The 26,702-nt window shown below is 37.1% G+C and overlaps 1 protein-coding gene across 1 annotated transcript in view; it reads left to right on the top strand.

Moving 5' to 3' along the window:
• Positions 1-26,354, top strand: part of LOC134532674 (retinol dehydrogenase 16-like) — a 32,087-nt gene extending 5,733 nt beyond the window's left edge. Inside the window, exons 2-8 of the mRNA XM_063369367.1 lie at positions 13,144-13,358; positions 14,527-14,739; positions 15,547-15,729; positions 16,806-16,938; positions 18,109-18,220; positions 20,100-20,195; positions 26,142-26,354. Of these exons, the coding sequence (XP_063225437.1) occupies positions 13,145-13,358; positions 14,527-14,739; positions 15,547-15,729; positions 16,806-16,938; positions 18,109-18,220; positions 20,100-20,195; positions 26,142-26,249 (1,059 nt within the window). The 5' untranslated portion in view covers position 13,144 and the 3' untranslated portion in view covers positions 26,250-26,354. The remainder of the gene's footprint in view (positions 1-13,143; positions 13,359-14,526; positions 14,740-15,546; positions 15,730-16,805; positions 16,939-18,108; positions 18,221-20,099; positions 20,196-26,141) is intronic.
• Positions 26,355-26,702: the final 348 nt, after the last annotated feature.

The following is a 26,702-nucleotide window of genomic DNA, read 5'->3' as shown; positions in this document are numbered from 1 at the left end:
TTTTATTTCAGGGAGGTTCGGGCCACCCTGAGATTTTCCCCTCCTCCCGGAATGTACACATGCAGCTGGAATTAATTTTTAGCCAAGTACGTAATTTGGTGCTGTATTTAGGCTGTCAAAGAAGATACGAAATATGGCTGCTTTGATAATTGACGATAACTCCTTTTTATTGTGAAATAGTACCCATCTATAACGAAATCCCTAAATATATCACCACTACTGTTGGGGATTTTCTATACAAACTATCAAAATAATTTTGGTTTCGTCACTGTCACTAGCTGTTATTGTATCATACAAAAACATGTTTGTTTTGTGTATTAATTTACGGTATTCATCTCTGTCAAAAAAAAATCCATTTCGATAATAAAGTGTAAGCAAGGTAGAATATAAGGCTTATTTTAAAATAAAAATTGAATAAAGTATTTTTTGCTTGCAGTAGTTCAAATTTTTGAATTAATTTAGTTGTTTGTTAAAAAAAAACCTTCTAAAATCAAAGAAACTACCTACTTCCTAAATAGATAAATAGCGCTTTAAGTGTTCACACGCTTTTATAAATATTTAAACGCCAACATTTCAAATGTAGGTTTCACATAATGATAAAATCTTATCTATTTTCATGGTTACGCCTAATGGAAATAATACACAACAATTCGTCATATATGTTTTTTATGCTTTTAATAACTACTCTACACATGAGCAAATTTCAATATACATAAAACTAAGGAACTCTGCATTACATTTTAAATCTGTGTACGACACTAACAGAAATTGAAGCATAAAATAACATTTTTATTTTTTAATTAATAAGTATTTCATCAACGTGAGCTATGCTTTCATCTCAATGAAGCCACGCTACATAGAGGAAGTGCACATGTATTCAGTCATAACAACAGACCCTGCGGATCACCGAGTAAACTAATGAATGGAATTCATAGAATTACCAGGGTTTTAAGACATATTTTCGCTTCTACGCAATCGCAACATCTCACTTAGCGCGTAAAATGGTTTCAGTAAACATAACATAAAAAATATTCGCCCCATGTACAGTAGAGGAAACTAAAATGTTTGGAACACTGTAAACTAATTGTATTGTCATTTCTGTAGTCGCTCGAAGCGGCAAACTATGTATTATTGTTCAATTAAACGAAATATTAAAACAAACAAACAATAACATTACGTTCAGACAATTCGTTACGTGAAGTGAATGTAATAAAATACACAGGACAGTTTCTTAAAAATACACACACCATTACCAAAACACAATCCCATAAAAATCATATAATATTCCATGTCGATTTAAATTATTATCTATTATTCACCATGGTAATTTCTTGCGGGTAGCCAGCAGCAAAGGGACACAATTTTTATTCATTTAATTAACTTTGACCAAACTTGTAAAACCTGGCATGAGCAAAGTAAGTTAATTCACAATTTTATTTTGCGTCACAATATGAAACATCAACTAGTAATGAATTAAGAGTTTGCTTCGCTTGGTAGAACATCGAATATAGTCATCTCCAGGTATTAAACTGAATTTTGAAAGAGGGACTCAAGTTTCTGAACAAGTTGTTGACTTTCCTGATGATCCATCGACAGTTCGTAAACGGTCTCATCGTCGGGATGTCGAGCTTGGGACCTTTTTCCTCACCATAGACCCGTGGTCTGTTCTACCATTCGCACAGCTATCCCAACCTATACAAATAGCCGAGTGCTACTTCTCCCGTTGCTTCTATCATGGAGCTCGCCCGCAGTCGTACTTCCCTATCCAGCCTGCGTAATACACGCGTCCTACCTGCTAGCCGCCAAGAACGCGTCCATTTGTGAAAAAGCCTCACCCGCTAACAAATACTAACTCATTAATTATAATATGCAAAACATAAAAACATTACATATGCGATAAAACAAAATTTGCTGCTGTCATAAGCCGAAGAAAAAAAATCAAGTTGAAATCCTTATAACATACAGATAAATCTAAAATAGAGTTATCGATAGTAATGTTTTAATAAACAGAATAATGTATGTCATATTACACTAAATACATGTTCTTACTAACAACCGAATTTAAAAATAATATAAATTACTTTTTTTTCTTTTTCAACCATAACCGCATAGACGAAACAATAATTTTGATAAAAAATTTTGTATAACTATATACGACAGGACTAAAAGTACATTGTACGTAATAAGTATTTGCTTATAGGAATTAATGCTGCAGAATATACGAATAGATTCAAATGCATAGAATTTAATATATTGTGGAATTTATTTGGCAATATGCATGTACAAAAGATTGAATTTGAAATGAATTAACTGTTTTTAACTACAAATATATTTTTATCATTTCTCACTTTTATTCAAACTTCAGAGTGTCATTTTCAACAACAAAATAGTCACAACTTCACTTAAAAAATATTTTAACTTGATACTTATATTGTATAACTTTTGATGAAATTAAATGTTAAGAGTTTCATTTAAGTTCGAAAGGAAACATAAATAAAACGTTCAAAATAAATAACAAACGTTTTGTCTAGTTAGGAGTCCCGCGTCATGCAAATAAAGGAAAGTTTAACTTTTCAGTATACGGCTGCAATAATTATAGAGGAAAATACTATTTATTCATTACTTTTAATTCCCGTTTGAAGAAGAATAAATCGAAAAGTGCTATACCGAAAGTATAAAGTTGAAGTTCAATATTGCTTGTCAAGTAAGTTCAAGATCAAAACAAAAAAGAAGAAAATTTGTTTTCTTGAATATACTTTTTTCAGAAAAGTATACATACATACAATATTTTTTAAAACTAAAATAAACATTTTTAGTCCTTGAGTATAAATTTACTGAAATATTTTTTTAGTTAATTAATTTTTTCATGCGAAGAAATATTTAATTGTTAAAATCACGAGAACATAATTTATTACGTTTATGTATTCTAAAAGCTTATGTTAAAGATCGACTATATGCTATTCAATTTGCCCAAGAATTTTACTGCAATAGGAGAGCATTGCAAAAACACAATTTAACTAATAGGTATTATCACAATAAGTTATGTTCATAAACTATATTAAAGGGAAACAAATATTTATCATTTAATGATATGCAACTTTTTCCTTTGAGGTAAAAATTGAGGTATATTTAATGTAATAAGTAAATCCTCACATAAAATTTACTGAAACTAATATTCTTCATTGTCCGTCATATTATGATTCCAAACAGTTTAAATCAACTGAAACATGAAATAAAATAGTAAGGTTAACCATGAGGTGTGGAAGAAATTAGAGATTGCTTTGTAAAAAGTGTTAAAAATTTCTCATGAAATATTGTAATTATTATGTTCGTACATCATGTAATAAAAAAATTCAATACATGAAATTCAACACATAGGTACTTTGTATTGCAAGTTATTAAACATACCTATATTTTAAAAACACATGTGCGTATCTAAGTCGAATTGTTATGTAATACATGATGAACAATAACATTACCAACACAACTTCCCTTCCAAATAACTTTCACCCAAAGATAAGGCCGCGGACAAATTATACACACTGGTCGCACGAGGAGCTGAAATAAGTCTTATAAGAAAGCCGGCCGGAGTAATTCTTTTCAAGCCAAAGCTGAAAGTAATGGATGTTGTTTGTCTAAAGCAGGCAGTGAAATTACATACAAGTTTACAGAATAGCCATATAAGATCTTTGACGCTTCTTATCCCGTCAGTGGACTGTACGCGAAGAACCAACTGCATCATGGCCCGCCGCCAGTTATATACTTACGTATGAATACACTTGTAAACGATGGTTTGTATACTTATGTATGTTGCCGACATCGATAGGTATTCTTTGGCAGCTCGATGTGGATTCATTCGAACACGTTTGCGCTAAACACGACATATTTTTACATAAGAGTGACATCGCGCACTGAAAAAAGTTGCAGGTCTGTAACGCAACAGTGATGCAAATATTACATAGTTCGAACATTTTCTGGAGCACGACATTCACTTTGGGTAATGCTAAGCTACTTGATAGGTAGCCTACACTTTACCCGCTTTAAAAGTGATAACTTAAAAAAAAAGTGCACATGGAAGCAGACTCAGCCATATGTTTATTGCTGTTGTATTTGTCATAAACCTACTAAGTTCAATACGGCCTGTAAGTAGAACCCATGTTTTTTTACGACTTGTGTACAAGCTGTGGTTGTAAAGCGAATTTATGTTCTTAGTTAACTAACGTCTATCATAACAAATTTGGAATAAGGCTACCTTAATTTTTTTTCTAGAACGAAAATATCTGGAAATAAAAATCAAGGAAAAAAGCATGAAAGATTACGGATTTTTTTTTCAACAACAAATGATTAATGGTTTAACTGCTTTGTGTACTATATAAAAACATAACAAGCTTTCAAAATTTTACATTTTTTTTTATTATCCGTTATAGTTATGTTTTGTTTTAACTCATAAATATTTAAGTTGATTGCCAACGTCACGAGTGTACAATAATTTATGTCACACTGCTCCGGGTTGCAGGTAAAGTAACAGGCGTGAAATTTGATTAGAAACGCGTTATATTTATTCAGGGCCTTTAATTGGGCGTGACGGACCATGTGCCAAATATGTAACAATTATAAGTAGGTGAAGTATTAAACAAAAAGAACTTGAATGCAAAATAATGCATCTAAAAAAAATAATTTGCAAGGTTCTTCGTGGATGTTGTAATGTATGGGCAATATTTACTTAATTTTGGTTTTTGGATAAATTAATTGTGGTTTGTAAAATTTTAATAATTTTGTATAATTGCTGTAAAAAATTTATTTCCTGTCCTTATTAATTAATCGAGCTGTAGAAATAAGTTTATCTGAAAATTTACGTCATCTTCATTAAACATTGCCACTATTTATACTTTTTAACTTCCAAATGGTTTTTGAATTTTGTAATTAATAACGTACCATCCATAATTACATATGTGAGCGATCGGTCACTGACCTCATCTTCAATACTCCTCGTGACTCCTGCGCCAGGAGGAACATATATATACTTCTGACTAGCTTATTTAATATAGATCTTCCCTTGTTTTTATTTTTTATTTATCATTCCATGAACATTTTTAAAACAGAGAAGACCATCAGATATCTATCTAACCAAAAAGCATAGAAAAATAACATTTAGTTTTCAAAATATGATTTTTCTTTTAGTTTAAGATACATTTTATATAAACCTACATTTTTAAGTATGAAAACTTTTGTAAATAGTTAACCATTTGGTTAATACCAGTATAAATTTTTCTTCAGCGTTGTAAGATGTGTAAAATCATTTTGGAAAACTAAAATAATTTAAAAAAATATTGGGCAGTATAATAATTGTTTTTTGAATATTTATTAAAAATAGAAGGAAAACACTGAAGTGTATGTTCATGTTAAAAGTTAAATAAAAATTTTGTCGAATTAGCTAGCGAGACTGTAAAGTCACCAATAAATAGTTTGTACGACAAATTTCAACGTGTTGATTGATCAGTTTCAATACTTTATTTCGTAATACATGATCTAGTATTGTAAACTTTAGGATATTAGTAGTTAAAAAAAAAAGCGATGTTTTAGAGATACACGAATATACACACAGAGTAAGTCGAGCACATGGTACTGTGGCGAGGCACACTAAAAGCAATTCTGAGAATTTCTTTCGGTCAGGGGATTATCTTACCTTTGCGGTTGTGGGTTGTCTCCCTCTCACGCACGCACGCACACACAGGTAGCCTGCCTCCCCTCCGGCCACGTGTTCCTCCACCCGGCTACCTGAGCTGTGTGGCCTGCGAGCTGGCTTCGCCGAGCGGCAGCACGAGACGGTGGAAAACTTTCAGGATTTGCAGAAATTGCGGAAAAGATATCTCGGAATTCAGAGCGATGACTATATGTTTTAAATACATGAATTTCTTCAGAAAAAAATTATCTTTTTTTCTAGACTTGTACTTTTTTTCTGTCATTCTCCTAAGCAGTATAAAATGGCCCCAAAGTTGGACATATTGGTGATTTTTTATTTCATATTTTGATAGAAAAAAACATAAATGTAAAAGTATACAGACAATTCGTGTAGTATCTTCTCGTGGGTGAAAAATTTTCAGATTCGTAGTGTCGATCAATAAAGTCCCATCATTATTTAAAAAACATAGTGTTCCGCTAACTTCTGAAGCTACTAGGGAGGCCCCTTAAGAGATCCTTCTTTTACACGAGTTCCTTGAGCATGTACACGCGATCCGTCCTTCGCTAACCCGGACACACCGCAAAATTTCACTGTCACAAATTTAACACGAAAATACGACATGAATTCAGTCATCGTTCAAGAATTTATTTTACCCCTAAGAAATCTCCAAAAGACGCTTTCCAAAACAATAATAGGTGTTTTTATTGGTATGTTTAGAACCTCAAAACAACTGGGTTACCCACAGACAACAACTTTGCTGTTAGAAATGATCTCTTTCTTAATTCAATGCACAGTTATTTTTGCATCACATTAGTGTGTACGTATTTAGAATAAAGTTATTAATTAGCAAACTAGTTAATTATTCATTCATGGTGGGTTTTATTATTTGATAGATAATTATGACAAAATAAGCTGCTATGAGGTAACAAGTTGATAGTTACAGGTCAATCTGAAATACGTGGGACGGAAACTATAAATCAAACAAGTTCTTTACAAAATATTACATTGCTAACTTGTATGATTATTATTTTATTTTGTATTCAATTCATTGGAGTTTATCAGAAGGAAATAAATTTTTCACGGGTTCAACTTTTAAACTTTACATTACTTTGCAAATTCCTTGCTTATTATTCAAAAAACATCTAAATTGAACCTTTTTGGTGATTGAAACCACTCCACCAGTTGACATGCGACTTGACGCTGGAGTGGTTGTTCACACATTCAAGGACTCTGGAGTGGTGTACAAGGATACACACATGCAAGGTTTTGCTTGTACAAACCGTTAACAACTTCGACGCAGCGATAGCGTGGAAGAAAACATGCTCTTCAAATAGAAAAACCCTGATACTCAGCTCCTAAGATTCATTTACCCCGAGTCAGGTGCCCGAATAAACCACATTCGTGCATTTTTTTTTTTTTTGTATTTAAAGATACAAAAGTAAACTGTAGATTAGGGTAGGCTTGTTACATAAATAAATCTCTCGCAATTTTTTCTTTATTGTGTTTTATGTACAAACAACTTAGCTCTTAGTATGCAGCATTTTGTAGGAGTAATTACGTGACTGGAAATCGAATGAATAGCGTTGAAGCCGTCAACATGTTTGAATGATTAATGTCATGAGGTAGATAAATGGAATTTCCTTTTTTGTTTGTATCACCATTATATGCAACGAATGAATAATTACATATTTTATTTTTCACTTTATCTTCACACGACCAATTGTATGTGGCTCTGTCACGATTAAGAGTTGCAAGCCAAGTAAAAGTGTACATATATTGAATCAATCAACAGCAATTATATTGAATCACCAGGAACAAATAATGCGCAATTTAGTTTTTCATGTGGTTCTTCATTTAAAACAAATTTTTGTAATTTTTTTATCATTTTATACAAAAGAAATCATTTTTATTTTAATAAATTAAAATATATTGAATTTTTAATAAATATTTCGTGTAAGTTATATTAAATTAAAGTGTTTGTTATATTCATATTCTTTCTACTGGTGCATTAGGAGGCTTACGGTTAACTCAAATTTAATGAAATGTTTTTTTGAAGTTACAATTTTTTAGGGGCTTTATGGGAAAATGATGAAAGTTATTTTTATGATGCGCGCGCAGCGTGCAAATAATTTACAGGATGAAAACCGGCTATTTACAAATTATACATAAGTGAGGTTATGTTATACTTTCTGAGGCAGTGAATTTATACGGGGCGACGGAAGACTGCCATATCGGAAGACTACAATAATGCGGGTATTCCGCCTGGCCTCTTCGAAAAAGGCGGAAAAGTACCATAATGGAAAAGTGCCATACGTCGAAAGGACGAAACGGAATTCTGCCATATTTTATAACACCCTCCATGGAATGAGTACAGCAGCATTGCTCTCGAAGTAGTGTATAGAATACTCGGTAGGTAGCGCTTCTGACGGTGAAAGTTGCAATTACAAACAACTTCCAGATCGCGGACGAGAAGAAAGAAATGTTTCCAAAAATGTATTATAGGGAGCAACACTGTATTCTTATTATGACAATTTTAAAAAATATACATATGGTAGTTTTCCATGCACGAAGTAGAATTCTGCCAAAATGAATGAGGAATTAGGAAAACGGCCTTACACGTAAAATCGTTTTGTAACTAGCTTCATAGAATTTACATTTTTGCACGCTGGAATAATTGAAGTAAATTTGGATAATTATTCAATGAGTGCAAATCCAACGCAAATATTCAAGGGTGACTGAACACAAAAAACTCAGATAAGTTTTTTAATGTCATTATTCAAAGTTTACAAAATGTGTTTTTAAGATGCTGAAATGCGAGGAAATATTTGTGTGTAGTTTGTTGGCACAGGGCAAGCAGCACAGACGCTCTAGGGGAGACAGGCTCGTACATCGAATGTTGATGAGCTTTGTACAGGCTTGCAGTATTTCAACAATAAACTCTGCTGAAATTTAAGTATTTTTTTATATTACCAAATAAAAAATATTACTATGCGAGGCATATAATCCTGCTTCATTAAAACTGTCACATCAAATTGGAATTCAATTATTTTGTGCCTTTCACCACTTATAAACGAATTATGACATAAAATAACAACAAAAACACATTAACACACGACATACACTGATACACATGAACACACAAAACACAGATAAAGTTAATGTTAACCAATTGGTTACTTTGGTTTTTACAAAAATCTTAAACCGAAACTAAAATGGTGTATACAAAATAAATATGTAGGTTACAAAAGTTTTACCAATGAATATTTGTAGATTATTTAAAATGAGTTATATTTTTTACACATTTTATAGTTACTAATGCTTTTAAAAGTGTCACTAATTCTGTAATTGTAAGTTGGAATTCTTAATCCAAACCGAGTCATTATGTCTGAAAAAACAAAAATGGTAATAAAATGTATATAATAAAAAGTGCATCACTGATCGAAAGTCTATTAAATATAAAATAAAAATAGGTTATATAGGAATGTAGCATATTCAAAATAATTTAAACATTTATTTAAGAAATTTTTCTGCATACTTTCAATTATTTTCTAATTAAAATCATTTGATACAGAGAAAGTATTAAATTTAATAAGACCTACATGTTGGTGGGGAAAAAAAAGCTTGGCATCCAATATAACTCAAAGGTCTTAAAAGAGGACACCACGTTTAATGCCATTACTTACTATGTGATAATAATTCTGATCAATTAAATTAGTTTTTTGACTAAATGTTATACAATAAACGCTATCGTAATTCAGAGACGTTTGTTAACTTGCAAATCAGATCCGGACAGCTGAAATATCTTGCTGAATATTTTCACAAACATATTTCCCTATTATAATTTTTTTTCATCAGCATCTTTCTTGAGGAATTCTAAATACAGTTGGAATATCATTTTTTGAATATTAAAGAGTAGTTGATATAAACTACTACTTTGCGGAACATTAAATTGCATTTGCAAACTTGACTGAAAAGCGTATATTTGTAAGATAATTAAAACATTTATACCACGCATTGCTTGACGAGGCCTAAAAATGATAATTTTTCAATAATAAGATTTAGTTGGAAAGAATCAAAGGTTTTGCTGATGTTAAAATAAATAGAATATTTTATTTACATCTGGATTTATACTGGTACACACACACACACACACACACACACACACACACATATATATATATATATATATATAACACATATATATATATAAGTGTGTGTTAAAGACGATATTCCTGATTGAAAACTATGTAGTTTTACAGAAATAACATGTTTAGAAATAAAATGCATGTGCCTATATATATTTTTTGTCAAAAAATTATAAAATACTAAATAACAAAGGTTTCTGACTAAAATTTAACCGTCAATTATACTTCAATAAAATATATTCCGATAAATGGTATACAACCACTCGCTGACTGATACTTAAATATTTTTTGTACAAAAGAAAAAAATAATAATGTTTTAAATGATAGTTTGAGCTCGGTGGAAAGATAATGCTACAGTGACTAAAAACTAAAAGGCTACAATATATATATTTTTTTTCGCAAAACTCCGTTCCCCCGGAGAAACCCCCGGAATGGCCACCGCATGGGGAGCCCAAGAAAAGAAACGGGCTCCCCATTTGGAAGCCACCTGGAAGGTTTTTTTCTGTTCCACCCACCGTTTCTTTGGTAGCCTGACTTGTTACAAGGGATTGTATTCCTACCAGAGAAAATGCCGCCATTTCATCTGGGCAATCCGCCTTGGAGGAGCCGGGGCGCGAACCCGGGTCCTACAAGTCACAAGGCAGGCGCTCTACCCCAGAACCAGAGTGGTAGAGCGGATACTTGCAGTCCTCTTAACACTTACATGATGTTATTCTACAAGTTTACTGTCGTTTCGTGTGTCATTAACACGTGTAGTAACCTCTTACCTCGGTAACGAACAAATTTACGTGTTTTTATTTTGTTCGTCAGCATGAATTATGTAATTTCATAACAGTGAAATATAATTTGTATAACTTGTCTGGCAATTTTTTAGTTGATTTCCTGCAAACAAACTTACAGTCCCGCTGTACAGTAATTATATAGAAATATAGACTAGTATAAAATATGTAATAGCTTGTACTGTCGATGGTAAAGTTATTTTGAAATAAATGTTAGATATAAAAAGAGAGTGTTTAGTTAAAATATGTGTGTGCTTACAAGCATGAAGTTATTGTATAAACATTTTATTTATTTGGTTTTAAAGCCACAGAAAAGTGAACAGTTTTATATTACTTTTGGATTTTTTTGTTTTACCGTGCTTAACATGCGCAGCTAAACCTGGAAAGCTGTTTAAACAACTGTTTGCAAATAACTTAATATTGGAGGTACTGGGGCAACACGAAGCATAAATGCTAATACTATTTTGTAGTGATACAGTATTTTTCATGTAAATGTACAAATTAACAAATATGTAAGTTTACATGAATATTTCTGTTCCATTTACAAAATAATTTACGGTGCCCAATGGCAAACAGAATAACTCAATGATGAAACTTAACAGATAAAAATTGAAAAAAACAACGGCTATACAGAGACGCACAGGTGAACCCAGCGATGTGAGTAAACAGTGATGACAGCACAGACGAACACCAACAGTTGAACAGAGCAACAGTTGAGCGTAAAAACAGATATTTTGAAAACCACAACGATGATAGCGCAGATTAACACAGTTCCTAAGAGAACAATTGCGGCGTTTTGGAAGAGATCTATTCCCTTCTTAAGGCACAAACAGACTGAGGTTTGTCATGACATACAGTTTAATGTGTAATGGCGTATGTCCGAAACTTCATCTTAAAATTATTTACCTATTATTTAAAATGTTGTTTGTCAGTGGAAATTCTATTTAATGAACTACACTGAATTTGTTGATATTCACATAGATACTTTCTTCAAACAGATTTGTGTTTGTTTGTTTTATGTGTATATTTGTTAACACTTCTGTTAACAAGGCACAGGTATTAGGCCAGTCAACACGAGAAAAAGTAAGCACTTTTTACCAGGAAACCTGAAAACTTGTTATGAGGGTAATTCGAGGATGCTAAATCGAATGGTGCTAATTTTTTTTTCAAAATCAGACGTGAAGTTTTTTGAGCAAAGGGTTAAAAATTGGTTTGACTCAGTTTTTCTCAGACTCTATGCGTTTAAGGGAAAAAAAGTTTCAATCAAACAAAAGTTGTGGAGAATTAAAACATACAAAAAAGGTTCTCAGGCCCATCTTCATATTTGCAAAACATGAGCGAAAAATATTGGAGAGAAAGTAATAAAGCGTAATTGTAAAAGTGGGGCTAGTATGCGGGCGAGCGTACGTGTAAACTAAACACAAACGAAGGGTCTTCGGCTATGCTCGGGCCTCTCCGTCATGACTAGGGAGTGCGAGTGAGAAACGAAACCATCTGTTCTCTCTTTCTATTATCTCACGCGTTAGCGTGATGCGTCTCCGTTTACGTGTGATTGTAGAACAGGCCTAATAAGCTCAACAAGGCGAAGCACCTTTTTTTGCTTTTTAAATTTTCCTCTATCTATGCAGGGTTTTTTTTTTTTTTTTACCTGCGCCCAATTCATCCAGTTTTTAGTCTAAAGTTAAGAAGTGAGGGGAGTTAGTTAGTCATGGCGCCGAATCGCTGCCATGGCTGGCCAATCCCCTCCTAGCACATGATGCATGCGACCCTCTCCTTGCATGGCTAATCCCAGCATGACTAGGCGCATAGGCTTCGGCCTGAGACGCACCTAGGTCCCTCCCAGATACACTTAGTGTTAGTTAGTTTAGGGCAGGGGCACAACAACAGGGGGGGGGCTAGGGTATTTTGCCCCCCCCCCCTTTCTGAAACCTTGAAGTGGGGGCAAACGGGGGCAAAGAAAGTGCTGTGTAATCAGTTTTTAGATAATAAAACTGCTTAAATAGCACCATTTTCCACCTTAAAAAACAAATTTTTCCGGACGCCCCGCTTCAATAGGGGGAGATCGATGATTCTTTATAAAAAGGTATATTGACCCCCTTTTGTAAATTTAGTTGTTGCGCCCCTGGGTAAGGTGGGGGGTGGGAAACGTTCTCCAACAAAACGTTGCGTTAAAATTCTACTCCCATCACACCCAAAAACAAGTTCCGCTTCGACAAAGAATGAACAGAACATAAACAATAACTAGAGACCTGCAAAATTCGCGGATAAATTCGGTGATAGGCTAGAATTCAAACACATATACGTCTTAGATAATTTTGCTATTGGCTTACTGTTCATCTGGACGAATATAAACCAGTTATAAACCCTCAACCAAAGAAGGATCGAATCACAGACAAACCAGCTGAGACGACTTACAAGTCGGCGGCCAATGAACTTGCGTTATTTTCCCGAGTGTACAGGGGTGTGTGCAGTCTATCCTGAAGGCCTCTAACAATGACGCGTGGCAAGCAGTGTTGTTTGATTGTCCGGCCCGCAGGATGAGGTACAGCGTGTGGTTGTTCGCCGCCGCGTGGGGCTCGCTGGTCGCTGCTGCGTGGCTGCTGCCCCAGCTGTGGCTTGTGAGGCTGCTGGTCGCCGCGGGCAGCCTGCTGCTGACGGGGGTCATCGCGCACCTGCTGGCGGAGCTGGCCGCGGCGCTCTGCCCCCGGCCGCTGCTGCCCGACCTCCGCGGCAAGGCGGTGCTCGTCACAGGTCAGGTGCCCGCCTTCTCTGGGTGATTCCTGCAGTTCTGCACTGTTTGTGTATTATCTTTTTGCTTAATTTGTGTTTTTTGTCATTTGTGCATTTTGTAGTTTTCTTCTACAGACATACATGTGCTAAGCAATGGCGTATGTCCAAAAACTTGCATCAAGTTCTGCACTGTTTGTCATAGGGTAAAAAAAGCATAATTGCAAAATAAGAAATAAATAAAATAATTTCTCAATAAACAAGCCTGAATCATCTGATGTCAGACAGATGAACCCAATGAGTAACCTAAACTTAAATATCACAAGAACAAGAATTCCGTGAAAGGAATTTCGTTGCAACTGTTTCTTAATAGGAAACCTCGTGTTTTCGTATGTAGTCTTCGTATTAAATCTCTTCATTTTTTGGTACATCATTAATGAATCGATAAAAAAAATATTTGGTTGTCTGTAAAGACGGTTTACGGACGATATTTTAACGTGACAACGTCATAAAACATTGATGAAATGATTGCATACTTTTATGAATAAAATTGAATCATTTTTATTTTAATAATAAAAGAATAATTACTTGAAATTATACTAGTAATCAGATTTTTAAAATGCAAGAATAATTAACCTTTATTGACGAAATGGTTGTTGTAATAAGCAATAAAAACCACATTAACTTTTCACTTCACTTTATAAACCGTCGAGTGGAGAGAGATAGATGCGGCGCAAGCGTACAATGAGCGTAACGGGCCGCAGCGTAACGGAACAATGTGCGTAACGGGACACTTTTTCGTGCGTGCAGCCGGCGTTCATCGATTTATTAGACGTTGTCACGTCAAAAATAAAGAGATTTAAGGCGAAGGCTACATACGAAAACATGAGGTTTCCTATGGAAAAAAAAAAACAGTTGCAACTAAATTCCTTTCACAGAATTCTTGTTCTTGTGCTGTTTGGTATTTAAGTTCGAATGCGCTCGTTTGTGCTGTCGTCGTTGTGTTGTCCATCACACCTGTTCAGGTTCCTCGTTTGGTTCATCTGTCTGACATCAGATGATTTAGGCTTGATCTCTGAGAGTTTATTTTATTTTCCGGAACCATAGAAACCCAAGCTTATCACATGATGATGATGACGATCGCGCTGAGAACGACGGCGAGGTGGTGGTAGAGCTGAGGGGGTCCCCGCAGGCTGCAGCAGCGGGATCGGCCTGAGCCTGGCCAAGCGGCTGGACGCGCTGGGAGTGGCGGTGTTCGCCGGCCTCAGGAACCCGCGCTGCCCGGGCGCCGCGGAGCTCAGGCAGACCTGCAGCAGCAACCTGCGCGTGCTGCAGCTCGACGTCACCAGGCCGGACCACGTGCAGCATGCCGTCGAGTTCGTCCGGGACAACATCGGCCACCGAGGTAACTCCGCGCCTGTCCGCTAGGAGCACAACTGCTGGACCCGAGCGTGTGCGTGTGTGTGTCCATACACGTGGTCAGTGGCGTAGCCAGGATTTGTGTATGGGGGGGTGTTAAGAAGCATGCGCCCCATTCCCCCCCCCCGCCCCGTATTAAAGCGGGGGGGTCCGGGGGTCCTCCCCCCGGAAAATTTGGATTTAGTGCTATTTTAGCAGTTTTCGGTACTTAAATTTAAATATTGTAATGGTAAAAATTTTATTAATTTTAATATGAAATTTGTTTGAGTGATGGATAAGAAATTAATTAAAGATTTGGTGCCAAGGGGGGGGGGGGGGGTTGAACCCCTAACCACCCCCACCCCCCGGCTACGCCCCTGCACATGGTCTATATACATGGTTAGTTGAAGTATTTAAAAACTTTCGGATTATGTTACTGCATTAATAAATTTAGTGGTGTGTGCCAAAATTATCCGTTTAAAATGGAAAATATTTGGCTCAATGGTTTCTTATGAATTAGGTCTCTCGTTACTTTAAACCGGTGATCTATCTTTTTGATCTACTAAAATTATTGCGTGTAAAATATCTCAGCTCTCGACGATTCGCTCTGCATTGCAGCAGGCATCTTCAGGGCTGAGGAACTAACTGAGAGCTATGAGGTGGTTATCGGACAATTGTGTCTCCAAACGACCTTGCAATCGTGGATGTGTTAGTTTCGCGAGCAGTTCGCGAGGGTGGGCCTTCCCGAAACTCCCGACGCGCGATGGAACCGTCACCAAGTGTGTGACTCTTGGTTTGTTGCACGGCGGCGCAGAGTTCTGGGCGGTGGTCAACAACGCCGGCATCACCAACGGCGCCCTGCTTGAGCTGACGCCCGCGGAAACCTTCCACGAGGTGTGGAACACGAACGCCCTGGGCGGCGTGCGCGTGACGCAGGCCTTCATGCCTCTGCTCAGGCGCTCCAAGGGGAGAGTCGTGTTCGTCAACAGTGCTTTGGGTGGGTCCTCTTGCTGGAGCCACGTAACACTTCTGGGTCGATGTTCCTCTTGTTTTCATCAAAACTGTGTGAGTTGTGATTGTGTACGTGTATACTAATTGTTACGAGTGAAAAAAAAGATTCGAAAAGGCAAGCCCAATTAATGAATTGGAGTTTCATTTCTTAGCTACAATTTACACAACTAATTCAATTACTACACATAACATTTCATCATTGATTCATTACGTCCACAGTTACTCCACCCTCGGGAAAGGATGACGATGTCTAACACGTCTCCCTAAATCATCCCACAAATGCTCCGTGTCGGATTCATATCGGAAGATCGTGCGGGCCAGTCCAAAATGTAATTTCCGCGTGCTCCAAGTATTCAGCGACAGTTCTTGCGGCACGTGGACGTTCACCAATAAATGGAGCGAGTGGTATCACAGCCGCCAGGAGAACGTCCTCAGTGAACTTCTGGGCATTCAGGGCCGCATTATCATTGCGAGGGCCGGAATTTATTCCTCCCCAAACCATAACTGATTGCCTTTGGAAAGTCTGTGACTCGGAAGAGTGTGGAAACGACCAGGGGAGCGATTGGCTCAGCCCAATGATGGCTCCAGGAAGACCTCTCGGTCAGGGCTCTCACACACAGGAGGACGCAGTTAATAATCATGACACTGCCCTCGGGATATTCACAAAATATATGAGTCTCAAATACTGAAATTTAGTATTTTCGCACAAATTTTGATTGAAAGAAGAGTTTAGCACATTAACGAAAGTATTTCAGTTAGCATTAATATTCCCTACAAAGAAATAAGAAGTAAAATTTGGGCTCGGAAGGGGCTATCGCCCCCTGCGCCCTTCCTCTGGAGCCGCGTTTGGCTCAGCCTCGAATGTCTGAATGCTGCAGACCTTAGCGAGTCTCGTCTGTGAAAGTCTCTGTTGCCTTTCCATATTCAACAAACGTGCCTGGTGTCGCAAATACTGAAAAGCCCTTGAGTTAGGTGAAATGGGGAAATTGTGCCTTACATAGAATGTTGGTTATTTGTTAATTACGTGGCAACGTAATGAACTTGTTTTATTATTTGTTCCAGGCGTCATGCCGTCGCCCGGAGTTCTGCCATACACGATGTCGAAGTTCGCGCTTCGGGGCTTCGGCGATGCGCTGAGGAGAGAAGTGAGGAGATGGGGGGTTTCTGTGCACAGCGTTTTCCCATTTTTCTACAAGTGAGTTACTGTTACTGTTTGTTATTCTATTATAGGCTAAATGGGAAGATAAACAAAAAATAGTAATTAAAACACAAATAATTTTTGTTAATAATACGGTAATACGCCTATTTTCAGGCAATTTCCTTCACATAAATATTTTAGCGTGTTAGGAAAATTTTGAATTTTATACTTCGTAAGAGATTTTAAAAGTTGTAGTAAATAAGAACTACTTTAACTTGAACATTTTTTTTTTTTGCTTTAAACGTTTAAGGGGTAGAGATAGGAACCATGAGACGCCATATTGTGGTCAACATATTTAGACCAATACTACTTTCTATCGTTTAATTTTCAAAATGTAACTAATTTTTGAGAAAGGCTTCAACTGCAATAATTCTATAAGTATAAATTATGTGATTGCCTTAACGTGTGATATTTGCCTTAGCGAATATTAATTGTCAGTACTAAGCTACAGGAAATTGTTGAAACCAACATGACGTATTTGATGCAAACCTCCACTTTTAGCAATTATTAACTATATTCTCAAATACCATAATTTAGGAAAGTGATAGTAATATTTGTTGTTAAATATCATTAATTAACAAAGATAGTTATTACGCTGTAATTTATTAGAAAATATTTAATTATGTCCGCAAAGTGTGTAAAAAAGAGTGAGAGAGTGAAATCCAGAAAGAGGGAAAGAGTAAACAGAAAGAGAGAAATGGTGATAGAGAAAGGAAAAGAGAGAATAATAAAGCTAAATAAAGAGAGAGAAAGATAGAGATATTAAGAGTGAAAAAGAAATAGAGACAGAGAAAGGTAGAAAGAATGAGAAATATAGAGGGATAGAGAGAGATGGAAAGATGAATAGAGAAAAACAGAGAAAAATAGAGAGAATGCTGGTGCATTATCCGCATATGGACTACTGCTGCAAAAATGATTTCTTTTCTACTGTAAAGTTTATTAAAAATCATGGTGCTATTCATGTTGAAGGGTGCTTTTTTTTTTATAGATTCTAGTTACACTATTCTGAGAATAAAGTTCAATATAAAATTATGCCCGCTTCGTTAAGGAGTTTAAATAAGTCAAAGGCTGGTCAATATTCAACGATATCTTGCAGGAGGTTTAATTTTTTTAATTTTATAACTTTGTAGTACAATTGAACTGCTGAAATTAATAATGCAATTTCAGAACGTCGCTGACGGACTACGACACAGCTTTGAAAATGCTGGACAATTTATGGGAGCGTTCGTCGCAGGAAATCAAAGATGCGTATGACGAGCGTTTTATGGCCGGGATAAAGGTGAGCGTCATTTTAATTATGTAGTTTATGAATATAATGTATATATATTTATAACAATCCTTTAGGTATAATATCGGTGGTCTCCGAACCTAATGAATAAGGGCATGCAGATTTCGCGAAAATATTTCGAAACTAGCTGAAAGTTAAAACACTGTGTAGCATCGTCTGTGTTTCGGGATTTGGTGAGTTTCTCCCAGGTACATATCGATTGTTACAACACCAATCACAGTGATTCAGTGCGGAAGCAAACGCGTCCTGAATGGCCGGGAGACAGATACGGCAACGACTTCTCTCGCAGACGGTCGCCAATCACAAGGAAGAAACCACAGGTGCGGGTATACCTTGTTGCAGTTTAATAAGGGTTCAGATCTTTTGGCGAAAAATGCCTGCCCCTACTCATGAACTGCTGTACCTCAGGTGGTGGATGCTATGCGGGTTGTTGCATGAGTAGGCGGCGTGACGTCACCCGAGCCACAAGCCTGGTCGTGCGAGAGGCACAGTACAGCACGTCCGTAAAAAGAATGTCTCGGTTGTAAATACTAACAGTATCAACTGCAAGCGTTGCAGAGTGTTGGTTTAACGTGAATTGAAGAGTAACTCAAGTAGTTTTAGATTAGCGCATGCGCGGGTACTGCTTCGTTGTTTTCCTCGCTTTGCAGCGCCACCTATGTTGAAAGGGAAGCCTTATTTTCACAGACGAGAGAGCCAAAACCCGAAGTTCATGCTTTTTTTCCGTATCTTTAATGTAGCTATCCTAACCAAATCAACCGTCCACAATGTTTTAAAGTATTTATAATGTAGCTAACCTAACCTAATTGACCATTAGTATCCTTTTAACAACACCGCCATATTTATTTACAATGAACAAAAAAAACCGAAGATGCCCGATCGGGCGTTTGGCTCTCTCGTCTGTGAAAAGAAGGCATCCCATGTTGAAAGAATGTCTTCTTTCCCCAATTAGTAGAGGGTGAACCTGTAAACATTTTATGACAACAGGATGGAGCCCCTGGTACCCAAGAGTTTGAGAGTGCGGCGACTGTGTGTGGACAGGCGAGAGGTAAGGGGCGAACCACTGTCGAGCCTAGCTTCAGCGAGGAGTGCGATCTGCGGACTAGACACAGACACTTGGTGATTTGTGAACAGACATTAAGTATGGTGATTTAATTAGTAATGCAAATATCAGTAGATAATAAAACTCTATAAAGTCAATTGGGCTATCCTTACGAAACCTCAATAAATACCTGAATATAAACAGTCTCTTAAGGCGCGTGTTGTTTATTTCTTTTTTTCATTACTATTAATTATTTTTGCCCTTAGCTCTTTTGCATCTCAAATATTTTTACTAGATATCTACTAAATGTAATTTTCCAGATTAAAATGTCACACGCGACTCACCAGCGACACAATTATGAACATTCGTGTTGCATTTTACCGCTAGTAAAGATTATTTTTAGTAAATATATGCTGAAAAAACTTGAGAAGATATAGAAAATGCAAAAGAGTAATCGTGATTAATTCATAGGTAACGTCCACAAACAAATAGCATGGCTTGTAATGGTCCAACGTAACGACATGCCTTGTGCTAGGTATTCCTAGAATTTATTCGATGTGGAAATGGATGTTTTGACAAATTTAGTCAATCGTGATGTTTTAAGTAGTTAATAAGGGAGTATGTGCGACAGATAGTGGCAGATTGTGATTCCACAGTGTGTGTTGTGTTTCTGTTTTAGTTACGAAAACCATCTGAAAGTTGGAGCCAAACTGTAGAATACATAACAGTGAATCTAATCTCTTTTTTGTTGTTGTTGTATTTGGCGTGATGGTGCACTGTGCCTGTTTCTTATTTTGTGTTTATTTAGTGTCTCTCTTTTTTTTTTAGAAAGCTATGAAGATATGGTTGTTCGACAGGCCAAAATCCAGCCTTGCGGAGCCAGTGGACGACATTATTGACGCTACAGTTGGAGCGACGCCCAACGTAAGACTGTAACACATTCTTACTTAAGCTCAACACATCAGAAGACAACATAAATGCTTATAATAATATGACTAGTTTGCTCAATGTGTTTAAGCTAATAATCGTCGTTAAGTACCCGTACCATACAAGAACGATTTTCAAGTAATTAACACAAACTGTTCGAAGCTAAAGTTACTACGCAACACTTCTAAAAAGAAATGTTTTTGCCCATTATTAATTTTTATTTTAACAAATCCATCAGAATTGAGCTAAACTAATGAATTAAGCGTTAAAAATGTATACCAAAAGTAAATGAAAGTCTATTACTGTTACCGGTTTTGTTAACCAAAAGTATCTGTTAGCAAACGCTTTATTTTCAAGCATGGTGGTGGATAGTTAAACTCTACAAAACGGTTATCTTGATTTTTTTTAAAGGAGAACTGCACACAGCCAGTCTTGTGTATCGTGGTTGAAGTGATTTGTACATAGAGCGTGGTTGTGTAAGGAAAACCTGAGCCAATCCGAGGGTCGTTCTTTCGGTTCCAACCCCCAACAAGGCTCGACGCGTGCGCAAGTCTGCAATCTACTGCGATCCCGACTTCCCCGTTGCACGCAGAGACGTAACTATAAAAAGGGGGGGGGGGGGCAGACGGGGCTTGTGCCCTGGACGCCACATTTGTGGAGGGGGGGGGGGGACGAGAGTGTACTGGCCGAGTAATCTTTACTATAGATTACTATACTTGAATATCAACACCAAAAAAATGTTGGATTCCAGATGAACTGAATTATTTGTATTGAAAAAATACATATATGAATAACGTCAAATATTTTAAAACTGGTATTTTCCCTGACTATCCCATTTGCCAAGTATCAAAAATGAAATGACTGCAAATAATTAAATTTATTTACCATGCAAGTGGAATTTAAAAAAAACCATCAAGAACACTGGATTTAATATGTGGTGTTGATATGAGGCGTGTTTTCGAAAAAGGTTTTGGTTTGGTTGGTTTGAGAACGAAAAGGTGTGCCGTGATGAGTTCTTGTTCCGGGTGGAGACTAGTCTCGTTCCGCCGCTGGCCGCACAACCCTGCATCAGCCTCATTACTCCACGCACGCTCTGGGCACTTCGAGTCTGTTTGAACCTGATGACGGGAACAGATGTCAGCTCCCGGAACGTCGCAACAGTTTGTGTTCGGAAGGCTGCTGTGTTCGTCGAGAAGCCTAAGATGTGCATCAAGCTCTGTCCCTGCCCGAACACGCCCGAATATTCACCTTCGGCCAACTTCGGGATTTGTTTTATTTTTGCGCAGGAGAAATGAATTCAAATATTAAAAGTGGTCGGTTAGGTTAGCTACATTAAAACACTATGGACGGTTAGTTAGGTTAGTATAGCTGCATTAAAATAAACAGATAAATATAAATATATATAAATAAACCCGAGGTTGGCCGAAGGTGAATATTCGGGCGTGTTCGGGCAGGGACAGAACTTGATGTACATCTTAGGCTTCCCGTGTTCGTGTGTGCCGTCGTCGTTGTGAAGTCCAGAATATTTGTTTTGTACCATAGTTGATTTCATCTATTTGTCGTTATGTTTTCCAAGATTTTTGTTTGTCAGTATTTTCCGTTCTTCTTACAACTGTCTCGTTTTTGACAGCCAACTATTTTTTTTTTGCTTATGATTTTTTCCGACTAATTACGTCCACGGAATTATTTCTGAGCTGTCTGTGTGTTTAAAATTTTTACGTCAACTGATTTCGGCTGGTTTTCAGTGTGTTTGTGTATTCATCTTTCTTGTTCATTCTTGTGGTTTCTCTGTGACGTAACAGTTAAAAACAGCAACGTCATATTTCCATTAATTTTTTTAAAATCAAGTACACATTAGGATCATTAGAAAATTATTATTATTTTTTTTAGGATCTCTACATATGAAATTGCGACGATGATAAAACTTTTACATGTTTTTTCTCCCCCTTTAGAACGAAAATACTTAGGCCCGTTTTACAATGAGCGGAAGCAGACGGATCACATAAACGGAAACATCACGGATCAGGATATCTTCAACGGTATGCATGTGAACGCGGACCCGCACATTTTTTTTTTTTTTTTCAGATTCAAGAATATCTATCGTTCTAACGTTACTTAGTGTGTAACGCTCCTCGTGCCTCAAAATTAAATTATTTTAAATTAATTAAAAAAAGGCCTTGGAAACTTGCTGGGTAAGGATAATAAGAAAAATAAAGTTATTGACCAGAGGTGGCACGAGGTGGAGAACAAGACAATTTGGAACTCCCTGACACAAGCAACTTGGGAGCTGGTGGATCGTTTAAGGGAATAAGGTATATCATAAATAAATAAACACTACACAAGTAGCTTGGTCTATAAGTTCCCTGTTTTATTTAAAAATGTAAATAATTAATTCAGTTTTCCATTTGATTTGGCATTTGTAAGTTTCCCATTTAATGATATTAACAATATATTTAAGTTTTTTGGGAATGGGCCGGCCCGATATTATTAAAACAACACATACTCAACTTTAACAAACAAACGATTACATAAACCAAAAATTTATAAGTATCACACCAAAATTTGATTCGTCCAATGATTACATCGATAATTAGTTTTATTCATTCTACATGTTCTTGAGGAAAGCACTGTTCGCTGGTAGGCTATTCATTAAATTAATGTAGTTCGTAGCTAGAAAGGGGGAGATGTTGATTTTACGTTACCACCCGGGTCTTCAAAGGATCACGTCGGGTCGGGGGAACATCTCTTCTAATGTGACCCGAAGTGGAGGTGTAGGACCACGAGCTGGGAGAAATTTGTCTCTCCAGCACTTCGACCCTGTCTGAAACCCAAGTCAAATTCAAAACGAATTAGACCTGCGTCCAGACAGTCATACACCGTCGGCGCAAAAGGCCAACAAACGGGAATGTGGGGGAAAAGGCCGGATTACTCACCAAACAGGGTGTAGAGTTCGGAGCTCACTAGGTGTCTCGCGCCGACATCAGGATGCCGCGGACCGAGAAGTCGCGGATGCGCGAACGAAACCAAAAATTTAAAAAAAATACAAAAAATACTAAAACTTTCAAATTAGAGACATAACTTGAACTAATTACTACTACTGATCGGCTACTGTACAAATGGGATCACATCCCTTAGACTCTTAGAGCAACTGACTACATCTCTTCTGCACACGAATTCGCAATTCCCGCGAAAAGCCTCCTAGCGCAGAGGACGCCGAGAAGACGTGGTCAGTAGCCGCGATCAGAGGACTGAGTGCCGCAATGGCGGACAAAGCTCCTAATTAAATCGGGCGGTGAGGCCCTAGGTCAAAGGAGGGGGAAGGTTCGGTTCTAGGCCGAAAATTTCCGAAGGTGCCCGAGTGGATGTACGCACGACTTCAGTAGTTCGCGCCAAAGAGCGACTGCTGCGGTCTCTACCGGCAGGTACAGGAAGCAACAAACAATCGACTTCTACAGGTCGGGAGGAAGAAGCATAGGGCCATAAGGCGTAGCGGCGCTGCGCTCTGGCGGCGTAAAGGGGAACTAACGGAGGCGGTGAACTGACTCGCCGCCAGGTGTCACGAGCGTAGTCTCAGCTCGCTGGCCACCATGGGTGAAGTTGCTTTTTTCTGCCGCTAGGTGTCGCGGAGGTCTCTTTAGGGCCAGGGAGAAGGTCCTTGAAATAGGCCATCGTCCCGTCAGGTCACTGCTCCTAGCTTTATTTCTCAGAACTAATGTGAGGTGGAGAGAGAGGAAGGGGGGGGGGGGGACAGAAAACGCCACTCCGCTGGGAACACAGCTCCACTGGAGCCCCATTCGTGACAAGACTTACTACTCTCAGCAGGTCTCTGAGAAGTAGCAGCTTGCAGCCCAGAAGCTGCTCTATGCAGTTTTGGTCATGAAGAGAAATAATATTACAAACTCGGGACGTGACTGCAGGCGAGAGAAATTTTAAGCTGGATGCCAGCCAAGTATTAGATTTGCAAAATATCAGATACGTCTCTGGGAAAGGTGCTTCAGACTACTGGCACAAAGTTTAAACACGAGGCGTACACCGGCCTAACAAAAGTAAATCGCCCCCTTGTAACTAAATAAAATTAGAAAAATAAAATTTCCAAAATTAATTTAAAATTATAGTAAAAATTTAAAAAGGTGTCGAAATGTTAATTTCCGGCACAAGTGATTTATTTTTATCGTGTTACTTATTCGTACCGCAAAATTTTTTCAGTTAAATTAATTTTTTCTTTACAGTGTAATTAAACCTCACTGGTAGCCATTTTTTACGTTTCCGTGTCATTGCGAAACGGGCTAAAATGAACTATGCTAATTAATACAACCACTTTTACTCTCGGATGTTAATCGGAGCGATGGGTGTTTAATGACGAAAGCATAATTTATAATCTGCAATTTAAAATATCACAGACACCTCTATGGAGTAAGCTCAATCGGAGCGTGTGTTCGCCGGTTTACTGAATTATTGTGGAATTCAACAGCGTGGAGCAACTCATTCAGTGGCTCGTTTCACAAAATAACAAGTTTGTAACCTAAAATGGAAATTTTACAGATTTATTAAAACACACAGCTACAACAAGCGTTTCGCCAAAGCACTCTTGTATACTTGTAATGACCTAAACTTGCAATACACTTAACCACTGTTACCGATACATTAATGAAATGTTATGTCGTCGAGGTCAAATATTGTAAGTTACAAGCGTACCAACTACTAAACTTGTCGCATACAGCCAAAACTTGTATTCGTTACTGACAATTTTATGCAATATGTGAAATGCCTGTTCGTAACAACTTGTGATTACAAGTGCTTATTATTACAATTGTTACCAACAAGACTTGCACCTTTGTGAAATGGGCCCCAGCTCTTAACAGAGTGTCAGCGACTGCCTGGGTGAGAGAAAGGTCGCTGGGGAGGAGACCAATGTTCACAAGGATCAGAGCCACGCCCAAATAGTTCCCACTCGAGGAAAAAAAAATCGGTTGTCTGTAAAGTCGGTTTACGGACGATAGTTTAACGTGACGTCATAACAAAACATTGATGAAATGATTGCATACTTTTATGAATAAAATTGAATCATTTTTATTGAATTATCACTATTTTGTATGGCTACAAAGATGGAGTGAAATAAAATCTACAATTTAATTGATAAATTTACTTTTATTTGCACTGAATAATTCAAATATGTTCATTACTTTAACGAAGAGATTATTTTAACTATAACTTTTATACATGTTTGCTATTTAACTTCTTCCAATCTGTGTTATTCTGTTAAGGATAGGACGATGATAGGAAAAGTAGAAAACGTTTGGGAGTGTTTCAAGTTTAATGCGCCTCGAAAAAGTCAAATCGATGGTTGTTCCAATCGAGTGGAAGAGAGATAGATGCGGCGCAAGCGTACAATGAGCGTAACGGGAGTCAGCGTAACGGGACAATGTGCGTTACGGGACACTTTTTCGTGCGTGCAGCCGGCGTGCATCGATTTATTAGACGTTGTCACGTCAAAAACCACAATATTGTAAGGATTTATTACACTGAAAGAACCTAACCTATGCTAAATTTTTACTTCAGTAATCTTCTAATCTGTTTTGGCTGACGTAGCTTTCATCCCTGAGATCTGTGGGCTATCCTGCCCGGGGGGGGGGGGGAGCTTGGAGCCTCGAGTTAATGCTTGACTTGTCAACTTCGGTAAACTTTGTCGTGACACGTAATTACGTTGCTGGTAAATTTATTATTACTTAATTCTGAATTATACTATAATTCACACATTCCTTGACTACATGCATTTAGAAAAAAAAACTATTATTAGTATAGTAGTGAGTATTTTATTGTACATTTCAGATAACTGTAAAGAACGAGAAAAAAATAACCCTTGAGATTTGATGATATATTTTTTGGTCATGTCAACGAGATGAAAATGCTGAACGTAAGGAACGTACTTCTTCTTGTTTGCAGCTCTACTATGTGACGGGGTGGATGGGGAAGTTACATTACGCCCTGGAGACACGCTTACCAAGGAGCGTAGCAGATGTTATAGCTTCATATGTTACAGGGTTTTCATAAATATGTCAAATAAAAATAATGTTGATTTAAATCAGTTATTTGTATGTTTTTTTTTAAATTTTTAAACATCAGGTATGCATTTTATATTATATGTCGAAATTGTATGTTATTTAAACATGCTGAGTATAAATAATACATACATTTGAATTTTAGTTTCATTAAAAATGTTTCTGACGATTGAACCAAATCGAAATTCTTCAAGTGAATTAAAATCACCTGAAGAATATGCATATGTTTTTTTTTTTGTTTTTTTTTTTAAGTTTTCAAATTATTTTGGAAACATTACTCCATGTTAAAGTTATGTTTTTTATGTATTTGAGGCGCCGACTTTGCTGAAAAAAGTCATATTTAGAAATAATAAAGTGAGATTCTAATAACACAAAATATCCTACTTTAAAGGAGACATTAGATTTGTTTACATCGTATTTCACTGCTAGGTTTTGGTGGTACTTT

Source organism: Bacillus rossius, chromosome 6 (assembly GCF_032445375.1).
Source record: "Bacillus rossius redtenbacheri isolate Brsri chromosome 6, Brsri_v3, whole genome shotgun sequence".
NCBI lineage: Eukaryota > Metazoa > Arthropoda > Insecta > Phasmatodea > Bacillidae > Bacillus > Bacillus rossius.
This window is presented reverse-complemented; position numbering and strand designations above follow the sequence as displayed.